This window comes from Scylla paramamosain, chromosome 16 (assembly GCF_035594125.1).
Source record: "Scylla paramamosain isolate STU-SP2022 chromosome 16, ASM3559412v1, whole genome shotgun sequence".
NCBI classification, from domain to species: Eukaryota; Metazoa; Arthropoda; class Malacostraca; order Decapoda; family Portunidae; genus Scylla; species Scylla paramamosain.
Genome location: NC_087166.1, coordinates 14,597,501 through 14,609,278, shown reverse-complemented (window position 1 = coordinate 14,609,278; position 11,778 = coordinate 14,597,501). Strand labels below are relative to the sequence as shown.

General features: G+C 38.4%; 1 protein-coding gene across 1 annotated transcript in view; it reads right to left on the bottom strand.

Annotated features, from left to right (window-relative positions):
* Nucleotides 1-730: 730 nt before the first annotated feature.
* LOC135108103 (large ribosomal subunit protein mL38-like) overlaps nucleotides 731-11,778 on the bottom strand; it is a 69,129-nt gene continuing 58,081 nt past the window's right edge. The window contains exons 7-8 of the mRNA XM_064018768.1: nucleotides 5,700-5,787; nucleotides 731-1,071 (exon numbers count right to left, since the gene is read on the bottom strand). Of these exons, the coding sequence (XP_063874838.1) occupies nucleotides 846-1,071; nucleotides 5,700-5,787 (314 nt within the window). The 3' untranslated portion in view covers nucleotides 731-845. The remainder of the gene's footprint in view (nucleotides 1,072-5,699; nucleotides 5,788-11,778) is intronic.

Sequence of the window (11,778 nt, the reverse complement as noted above, 5' to 3'; positions counted from 1 at the left end):
TATACGGCAGTGGTGTGGTCTCCTCGTACAAAGAGGAATATTGTAAAATAAGAAAGAGTACAAAGAGCAATCACTAAGATAGTTCTGGAGTTGAGTAAGTCAACCTATGAAGAGAGATTAAAAATGTTGGAAATTCTTACCCTTGAAAACAGGAGAGAGAGAGAGGAGATTTAATAAACATCTATAGAATGATAAATGGTATGGAAAATGTGGACAAAAAAATGTTTTATAAATTTAGAAACACAGAGTACAAGGGAACACAGTAAGAAGCTGAAGAAAGTTAGCTGTTGAAGAGACATCAAGAAGTATAGTTTTCCTAAAAGAAGTGTGAACAAATGGAATGAACTCAGTGAAGACATTGCCAATGCTGTAACTGTCGATGCTTTTAAGACCAAACTGGATAGATATAGAGATGGGATACTATAAGATTACTTCCCTTTGGTAAACCACAACTAGGTAAATACAACTAGGTAATTACACACACACACACACACTACAATATTTTTCAATAAATTAATGAAACAATAAGTTTTTTCCCACAAAATATCCTTGTAAAATAAGGATCCATCTTATGCAGAGGTGCATCTAATATGCTGCCAAATATGGTAGATATTACTATGTAATATGTAAACCATAGATTTCTTCAGAAACACTATTATGTATTCTGTATCTTAGTCAATAAACCTGCATTATTATAGTAATTTTTATTATAAAGAATAAAATCAAAATGGCACTTATTATCTTATTTAATCAGCAAACAAAGCAGACCTGTACAATTTTACAGTATAGTTACACATTTGAGTGAAGCATGTTACCACTACCATAAAAATCACCTGCATCACCTGCTACACAGGTCTATTTGAACCTCTAAAAAGCTCATAATATTTTCCCTCCCCAATGCGTTTACGTTTGAGATCACGGCGCTCCCAGGAGGAGAGGTCATGATGGATGGGCTGAGCAGCTGGAAAGGGTAGATGGGGTTGCTCGGGACCAAACGGATGTAACTTCTTTAGACGCTCCAATAGAATCTCTTTATTAATTTGCTTTGGATCTCTGTGCAAATCCATGTACCTAAAAAAAAGTAATTTAATATATAAACTGACATGTTAGATATGTTTTTTTAGCTTTACACACTACTCTTCTTCATGTACAAATGTGATTCACCTTCATACTCTACTGAAAGCACACTTGTTAATATAGACATGAGCAATTTCTTCATCTATAATTGTACTACACTTTTTTCTATCCTGCCAATCCTACAATTCTTTAGCCCTATGTACAGCAGAACCTCGGTTCATGAACTTAATTTGTTCCAAACCTTGGTTTGCAAACCAAATTACTTACAAACCAAAAAAAATTTTGCCATTGAAATTAAAGTAAATAAGATTAATCAATTTCAGCCTCAGAAATATGGTATTTTTACATATTTAAGTGTTTTTTTGTGATGAAAAAAGAATGAAATTGAAATACATATCCTTACTAACCCTTTCAATACAATGACACCTATATAGGCATTATATAATTACATTCTGTTTTAGTTGTTGTTAAGTGATCTCGTATTTTGTTTTGGCTCTAGCTAAACTCAGATATTGTCCTTGAGGTTCTATTGCTCCTCCCACCATCTCTGTTCCCACAAGTCACATAAATAAACTATACCATGCTCCACTCTCTTTCCAGAATGAGGAAGTCTCACTGGCAGAGCCTTACATCACAATTTCTCCTCTATGGTTCCTGCCTTTTCCTCCGTATTTCCCTATCCTTCTCTTGATTCCATACCCCTCCACCAGTGTGGGGACACTATATGGGGGGTACAGTTCTGCCCTCCCTGATTTATTCTTTGCCCTCTTACGTTGCTCTCCCTCCCTCCTCCCTATATCTGTGTGTGTGTGTGTGTGTGTGTGTGTGTGTGTGTGTGTGTGTGTGTGTGTGTGTGTGTGTGTGTGTGTGTGTGTGTAATAATAATAATAATAATAATAATAAACGGTTTATTCTTTAGGCAGTCAACAAACTGAAAATGTACATTGGGGGTGGGGAAATACTTGATATTAATCCTAAAGGTAAGTCTAATCGAGAAGGGACTATTGATTGATGGCTCGCACCATGGTGGGAATGGCACTGAGTCTGTACCGGTCCGTACGCGGCGCCTTTAGGGGTGTTATCTTGTTGTGGAGTCTGGTGGCACGGGCCGTGTGTGTGTGTGTGTGTGTGTGTGTGTGTGTGTGTGTGTGTGTGTGTGTGTGTGTGTGTGTGTGTGTGTGTGTGTGTGTGTGTGGTGTGTGTGTGTGTGTGTGTGTGTGTGTATTTATTTAGTTTACCTAGTTGTAATTTACAGGGCCTAAGCTATGCTCGTGTGGTCATGTCTTCATATCTACACTGGTCCAGCTTTTCCTTGAAGCTATGCACACTTATTGCCAATACTACCTCTTCACTTAGCTTGTTTCAAACTTCTATATATCTCTGTGGGAATCTATATTTCTTTGTTACTTAAGCATCTTCCTTTTCTTATTTTTTTTCTGTGGCCTTATGTGTATCTGGTATTTTCTACTTCTTTTAGCAGTAATTTCTTATTATCAATTTCTTCCACTCTATTCAACAATTCAAAAATCAGAATTAAATCTCCCCTTTCTCTTCTTTTTTCCAATGTTGCCAGATTAATTTTCTTTAACCTGTCTTCATATGTTAATTCTTTCAGTTCTGGAACCATCTTTGTTGCCATCCTTTGTATTCTTTATAGTTTTATGACATGTTTCTTCTTGTGACGAGACTTATTCAGTATATTCCAGCTTTGGTCTAATCATAGTGGTAATTATCTTTCTCATTATATCTTTATCCATGTACTGGAATGCTGTTCCAATATTTCCCACCATTCTATATGTATCTCTGAATATCTTTTCTACATGCTTCTCTGACTGTTTACTACCCTTTATTATCACTCCCAGATCTTTCTCTTCTTGTACTCTTATTATTTCTTTATTTCCCATTTTATATGTCCATTTGGTCTCTTTTCACTATTTCCCATTTCCATTGCGACATTTTTTTTCACATTAAATTCCATCTCCCATTTCTTACTCCAGTCCCAGATTTTATTTAAATCTTCTGGTAGAATTTTGCAGTCTTTGCTGTTTCTTAGATGTCTTTGTAATTTTGCAATATCTGCAAACAAACTCATGTAACTCTTTACTCCTTCAGGCATATAATTTATGTAGATCAGAAAAAGTATTGGTGCCAGCACTGATCCTTGTGGTACTCTTCTATCTACTTTTCTCCATTTTGATTTTACATCTTTTACTACAGTTCTCAAATCTCTTCCCTTTAAGTAGCTCTCCATCCAGTTTATTATTTTTCCATTTAATTCTCCTACATTTTCTAGCTTACATAATAGCCTGTTGTGGGAAACTTTGTCAGAAGCTTTTTTTAGATCTACATGCACACAGTCTACCCATCCATCCCACTCCTGTGTTATATCGGTCGCTCTCAAATAGAAGCTCATCAAATTTGTTACACATGATCACTTTCGTCTAAAGCCATACTGTTTTTCTGATATTATACAGTACTATGTTTTTCTAGAAATTCTGTTCACTGCTTCTTTATCACTTTTTCACAGGTCTTACATACTATGCTGGTCATTGATACTAGTCTATAGTTTAGTGGTTCTTTCTTTCTTTCCATTTTTATAAATTGGCACTATGTCTGCTCTCTTCCATTGCTTAGGCACTCTTCCAGTTGCTAATAAGCACTTTATTATGTCATATACTGGTTCAATTAATTGTTTCCTGCACTTTTTTAAAATGAATACTGATACTCCATCTGGTCCTGTTGCTTTTCACTCTTCCAATTCCTCCATCACTTTATAAACTTCTCTGATTACTGTAATTTCTGACATTTGCTTTTTTGTCTTCTCATCTTGTTGTTCTTTAAATTCTGATTCTTCTGTGAAAACTTGTTGAAACTTTTTGTTTAGCAATTTACTCATGTCTTTTGGGTCTTCATGTGTTTCATGTCCAACCTTCAACCTTTCAAATTTTTCTTTTAGCTTAATTTTTCCAGTTATGAATCTGTAGAACAGTTTTGGTTTGTCCTTGCACTTTTCAACTATACCCTTTTCATATCTTTTCTCTTCCTCTCTCCTTATTTTCACATATTCGTTTCTTGCTATCTTAAAGTCTTCCTTATTGTTTTGGTTTTGATTTCTTTTCATTCTTATCCATGCTTCGTCTCCTTTTTCTTTTGCTCTTGCACATCTTACGTTGAACCACACCTGCTTTCCTTTTTCTTTAGGTTTGTATAATGTGACACATTTATTCACTCCTGCCTCATATAGTTCCATAAAAATGTCATAGTTATCTAGCACATTACTTGCTCGTTTCAGCTTTTCCCAGTCCATTACTTCATAGAATCTCAAGATCATCTATATTTGCTTTCCTATAGTTTCTCCTGTTTTCTTTGTATGATTCATCCTCTTCACTGCATCATTATCAATCTATTTCTATCATTACATGGTCTCTTTTTCCCAAGGATCACACACTTCTTAATTCTTTGGTCAGGTCAATTCCTTTCATTAATATTAGGTCAAGTCTTGCTGGTTCATCATCTCATCTCCTCTACATCTTGTATTTTCAGTCACCCATTGCATCATTGTGTTTTCCATAGTCAGCTTCAGAAATCTTTCTCCCTATGCAGTCTCGTTTCCTCCTGCCTTGAATGTTTTCCAATTTATTCCTTTGCAACTGAAGTCATCAACCAATAGTACTCTTTTATTATTTTTGATTAATTTACTCAAACACTGGATGGTATCTTCTATTATTTTCTCATAGTCTTCCTTGTTCCAAGAATTTGTTTTGGGTGGTACATAGATTGTTATTAACGTCAGTATTTCTCTATTATTATCCTCCAAGTTAACACTATTTCTACTTTTACTTTCCCATATTTCACTATTTTTGTCTTCACCTCATTTCTTGTCAATATCATTACACCTCCCCCTCCTTTATCAATCCTGTCGCTTCTCCACATATTGGAGTTATTGTTAATGATGATCTGATTTTCTTTTAGCTTTGTTTCCCTTAAACACACCACCTTTGGATTATTTTCTTTTAAATAGTTTTATAATTCCAGTTTTCTGTGTAACAGTCCATCTATGTTGGTATACATCACATTCAGTCCTTCATTTTTACTATTTTTCTCCATTTTATTTTCATTTATTCCTTTTCCTTTGAGTGTGTGTGTTTGAGTGTTTGTGTGTGAGCTGATGGGGCTGGGAAGGTTGTCTTATCAGTGTTGAATATCAACATGGACCAATGCTCAATTACTGATGAATGCAGGTAGTGGATGTATGTCTAATACTTTTTTATGGAGAGAGAGAGAGAGAGAGAGAGAGAGAGAGAGAGAGAGAGAGAGAGAGAGAGAGAGAGAGAGAGAGAGAGAGAGAGAGAGAGAGAGAGAGAGAGAGAGAGAGAGAGAGAGAGAGAGAGAGAGAGAGAGAGAGAGAGATCACCAACAATGTTTACATCGTGTGCCTATGCACAACTGAGCACAAGGTTTCATGGATTGTGGGTAATGAGTGTTTGTACCCCAAAGCACCATTCATGAACCAAGCTAAATTATGTTCGTAAAACTAATTCATGAACCATGATGTGGGGCATTCATGAACCAAGGTTCTACTGTATTTTTGCTCCATAAATCCATCTACTTCATCAACTTACGTGTTGAACTGCCTCTTGAGTGGGAAGTATTTCTGTTCTGCAAGGTAGGGTTTGGGAAAGTCGTACTCGTACACTGGTTCTCGCATCTCTGAAATCACCCAAATGAACACTTAACTATAAATTGTTAATGAGTTCCTGCCTTTCTATGAAACAGGGTACTAGATCTAAGCTATGGATGGGGAGTAACCTTAGAAATTATGATCTTGTCATTCACCTTTATGTAAAAATATCTCAGCCATCAGCACACCACAGTTTTGATAAAATACATTTTTCCTACAATATACATAACTTATGTTACTTAATTTCTTACACGCAGCACATACCCAACTCTTCAGTGTAATACTCCAGCTACTATCTCTCTTTGGACCAGTTACCAACATTCCAGTAACATATTTTAAGCTAATCCAGTAATGAAAAGTGGCAATGAAAGCTCTAAGAAGTCTTTCAGTGACAGTTCTCTTATTTTAATCTTCTACTTGTAATGAGGAAGACAATGACTTTGATAATTGTCTGATCATCACCAACTAGAGTTGCTGTAGGCTAAGCTGATTAAGAAGCCATGCCCCCTGCATCTTATCCCCTTTTGGCAGGGCAACCAACTGGTGGATTCATAATGCTTGTGTCATTTTTCAGGTTTTTTCACATTATTTTATCAAGCAGCCTTGTCCTAAGCTTTTTAAGATATGAATATAAAAACAAGAATATCAAAGTACTAACCCTCAGAAAAAATTATGGAATGAAGTAATATATGTACTACTGTACGTATATTGTTTATATAAAAGCTCCCATTTCATCTATTATATCCATATATTCCATATGGTTGCCAGTACAGCAAAGGTCTCCAGTGGCATGTGTCATAAGTCATATGGAAGCATTTGTATAAATAATGATATTTGTTTCCAGTTTTTCAAGTGTTAATACTTTGATATTATTATTGCTTTTACTATTCTCTTAGGGCAAGATTAATTGACAATGCATTTGAATATAAAAATGTTCAGGGAAGTCGCAAGAGGATCATAAATGTGCCAATCAAGTAATAAGGGGAGTATGTGGTTTCTATACCAGCATTTTTTATGTAATAGGGCTACTGGCCACGGGCAATAAGAATTTTGAGAGAGAGAGAGAGAGAGAGAGAGAGAGAGAGAGAGAGAGAGAGAGAGAGAGAGAGAGAGAGAGAGAGAGAGAGAGAGAGAGAGAGAGAGAGAGAGAGAGAGAGAGAGAGAGAGGAGAGAGAGAGAGAGAGAGAACACACACACACACACACACACACACACACACACACACACACACACACACACACACACACACACACACACACACACACACACACACACACGGTTTTAAATGATAGCCACAGTGCTGCATCACACCAGGTGTGAGGACAAAACACACACTCTTTTAGGGAATTTGATGAAACTTTCACAGTTGCCTCAGACATATCAAAAGCTTTTGACAGAATTTGGCACAAAGCTTCAATTTCCAAACTACCTTCCTATGGCTTCTATCCTTCTCTCTGTAACTTCATCTAAAGTTTCCTCTCCGACTGTTCTATTGCTGTTGTGGTAGATGGTTACTGTTCTTCTCCTAGGTCTATTAACAGTAGTGTTCCTCAGGATTCTGTTCTGTCACTCACTCTCTACCTATTATTTATCAATGATCTAAATCAAACTTCTTGTCCTGTCCACTCCTATGCTGATGATATCACCCCGCACTTTTCCATGTCTTTTCATAGATGTTCAACCCTTCAGGAAATAAACAGCTCACACAGGGAAGCCTCAGAATGCCTGACTTCTGATACCTCTAAAATTTCTGATTGGGGCAGAGCAAACTTTGTAAAGTTCAATGCCTCAAAACTCAATTCCACCATCTATCAACTCGACACATTTTTCCAGGTAACTATCCCTTCTTCTTAAATGACAGTCAACTGTTCCACTCTTTTACCCTGAACATCCTCAGTCTGTCCTTTACTTATAATCTAAACTGAACTGTTCCACCATAGATTGAGAGAAGAGGCAATACCCTGAATACTGTGTGCCCAAACTCTGAGGGGCTCCATATGATCCTCATGCAATGACTGGTGGGGCATGGAGGATTGTTTCCCCAAAGCAAGTATGATAATGCATTCTTTGATTAGGGTCTGGATTTATCTGATGGGAGATGAAGAGATTCCAGGGCTTAGGCAAAATGTCATTCATGCTCTTCTGAAGAATGTTTAGGGCCCTCACCGAACAGAGCACCTTTTTTTCACCATCATGACCAACAACTACTGCAAGGCTCTTGATGCCGAACTCTCGATGAAAAGAATTTAATGCATTTTCTGTCTTAGCCACAAACTCTGGTAAATATGAAGCTATGAGATCAGGTCCCTGATGAACCAAATTCTGGAACAAGGCATGCAATTCACCAACCGATTTTGCAGTTCTCCAGAAGTGTAATGTGTTCCTGTTGTTCATGGGGCAACCAACTGTTACTCAACTCTGCATCCAACCTTCTATTGATGCATCTGTGTACAGGTGTAACTGTGGGTACTCCATCTCCAGAGACTGGCCGAGAAGGATATTTGAGGAATCAGACCACCACTGGCGGCACTGCAGGACTTCCTGAGACATCAGCACTTGATGAAACCTGCTTGCAGTCCTTCTGCCTCAGTGGGTGGACAGCAGAAACTGGTGACTTCTCATTCTGCACTGGCCCCCAGGGACTAGGTGTGACAGAGAAGAAAGACGTCCAAGCACAATTAACCATTCTTGAGCCAGAGGACGATCCCAACTCGTGAAGGTTTCTATCACTTCCAGTAAATTGAAGATTCTTTGTTGAGACAGGAAAATCTTTAGAGTTGATGAGCATATTTCCTTTCACAAAAAAGCTACAACCTGTCTGGGTCCCAAACTGGACTTCTTCCAACTGATGATGTTGAGAACTTTGCATAAATCCAGGAGTGCTTCCCTTGACTTCAATGCCTCCTCCCTGGAGGTGACCAGCAGTAACCAATCATCTAAGTATTGAAGTAGGAGAATCCCTTGCTTGTGTAAAACCACTGAAGAAAGAGCCATCACTCTGCTGAAACCTGGTAAGCCATTAACAACCCTAAGCAAACAATCATGATGATTAGCTTGATTCTCCCAAAGCGAAGAAACTTCACATTCTTGGGCTAGACAGGAATCTGAAAGTAGACATCTTGTAGGCCCACTGACAGAATGCAATCACACTTGTGGATTGTGGGATCACTGATGAATTGGTTTCTATTCGGAAATGCATTGTGTGGATGGAGCAATTCAGGAATGACAGGTTGATCACTGGACAAAATCTGCCTGTGGCTTTTGGTATCACAAACACCCACATGAACCAAGCAGCACTGCCTCCATGGCTCCTTTTCATAAAAGAGAGTAAGGCCTTCCCTCACTCTGAATTGTGAGAACAACTCTCAAAGTGTCTTGGGAAAACAGAAGGTGGAGGATGATAGGTGAGTAGAATACAATAGCCCTCTTTGAGTACCTCACCACCCAGGGTTCTGTGCCCTGTACCTGCCATTCTTCCCAACTCTGAGAGAGACACATGGCTAAATGAGAGGTCAAGAGAGGAAGCTCTTATTTGTGAAAATCTGCCTTGTGAGGGAGGGGCGCACCCCAACCTTTCTGGGCAGGTCTGGAGAGATAAGTGTGGCTGGGTCTCTTGAAGGAAGAAAACTGCCTCTATGGCAGTCTATAGCCTGAGGTAGAAGGTCTATTCACTGGCTGAATTGCAAAAGAGAGCCAGTGAATGGAGGCTTTTCTTAAGTGGAGCAGAAGCAGCCTCTTCAAAATGCTTTGTGGCTTAGGGGTCAGTAAGCTTATGTGCTTGAATCATTTTATTTTCCTCAAAGAGCAAGGCAGAGTCCACTGAGGATTGATGCAAGACAGACTTGTTGGCTGCAGAGAAGGAAGCAGGTAAGACTTTCAGGACTGTCTCCCTCCTAAAGGTCATGATGTTTGACAACATTGTCATAGTTTCTCTTGTTGCACTCAGCATGACTTGTTGCATGCTTGCCACTGCTTGCACCATCAGTGTATCCTTTATGGGAACTGTATCACCCAGCTTAACCATTCTGGATACAATGCTGAAAATCCAAAACTGGAAGTTCTGAATCTCATGAATGGCATGCATGGTCTTCTTCAAGCTGGAGGGAAGGTAGTGAATATCATTGCCATTCCTGGCCAGTGAACAAGCAATCCTCTTCCCTTCTGCACATTGTCACTTACTTTGGATCACTTCCTCCCATAACTGTGAGTGTACAGAGGGAAGGCTGCACATCCATGATAAAGATGATCCTACATTAGCTTGTTTATAAACTGGGCTAAATTCTTCATTCGACCAGTCTGGACCAACAAAAAAGGAGTGAACAAACAACCTTTCTTATACAGCACGGAATCTCGTTGTTCTGGGCCGGGAGGGTTTCCATGGAAATCGGTCAAACTCCTTTGGAATCCTTGAACTGGCTGTAGATAAAGTTAGCCAGCTTAACAGTCAGAAGACATGTTGTCCATAGTGAGGGCCTCATCACCAGATGAGGAATGCTCAGAATCTCTGTGAGATTGAAAGTGAGCAAGGGTGGGCAGAGAAGAGACCAAGTGTGCTGCGTCATAACCGAGGTTGTGATGGAGATCTGAACAATGTCAGCCAGACCAACAGCAGGAGCGGTGAAAGCTGTGGGTCCATTGCAGTCCCCTCATGTGAGGTAGACAATCCTCCAGCACTGTCCCACATTTGACTCTCCCAAGTGGGAAGCAGTATAGGTGGGCATTATCATGATAACTTATTACACTAATTTATCACAATAACAATATCAGGTTGTTTCTTATCACTGAGGTTTCAAGACACTTATTCATCAATTTTTGACCACTGCTTTGACCCTTTTATGGGACTGGCATTTCAGTGGGGATATTTTTTTATTGGATTTTTGTTGCCCTTGGCCAGTGTCCTTCCTACATAAAAAAAAAAAAAAAAAAAAAAAAAAAAAAAAAAAAAAAAAACCCACCTTTGGCCATCTTTTTATCCTGTGCCACTTGCTTGTTGAGAGAAGAGGAGAATTGCGGCTGCAAGGAATGTTCTTGTCCATGAACTTACTGGCAGGCCTATATTTAGTCTCCAAGGAGAGCTGGTGTTTATATACCCTGTAACAACACTCCTCCCAATCCTTCCACTTGTCACACCTGAGGTCCAGTTGATAGGCCCCCTTCACCTCCACATATTCCAGTATGAAGGGGCTAATTTATTTTGTCTCTGTGGTCAGGAAATTAGTTTTCCACTCTACTCCTTAGTTATGTGAAGCAGGTGGTGATAAATACATATATCTATTCTTTTCAACATCAGCTTTGATGAGGTACATCAAGAGAAAGCAGCTGAATAAGAATAGAATTTTCATAGGCCTTTTACTAACAATTTTTACTACCCATTTGTGCCTTATAAGGTATGTATATAAAAACACACCAAAAGCATCAGTATTTATAGTGTCTATCAGAAAGGTTGCCACCCCTTCAAAATTCCTAATTTTGATCATATTCATGTAGGTATCTCTAATATAATAAGAAAATAATGCAATATCTATTTGATATTAATAATTTGTTCCTTAGTTTTAAGATTGATTTGATGAATTCTAGCATGATGTCTGCATTTTTTTTTTCAATCAAGTTGCTTGCATCCTGTCACAAAAAATGTCTAATTTTGCTGATTAGGTGCAGTACAGATGATGTATTATGATCACTTTTCATAATATTTCAAAACATGTACTTCATATTTTCAACAGGAGTGTGATTATGACAGTTTCCTGGTCAAGATAACACTTGAATTTTCTTTTCAAAAAGTGATCTTTTGACACTTCTAACATGGTAAGGAGTATGAAGACCTCACAAGCATGCATTTCAGAAATTGTTACCATATGATACTCAAGAAGCTCAATACACCTCCCCGCATAAAAAGTTGATCCAACCACTCCACAGGACATTCCTCTAATCTTCAGCTCACTCTTTATGTTTCTTGGCAAATGCCATTCTTTTCTTCACCATTCATCTTGTGAGGAAAGATTTGCATGCAAGTTTAAATA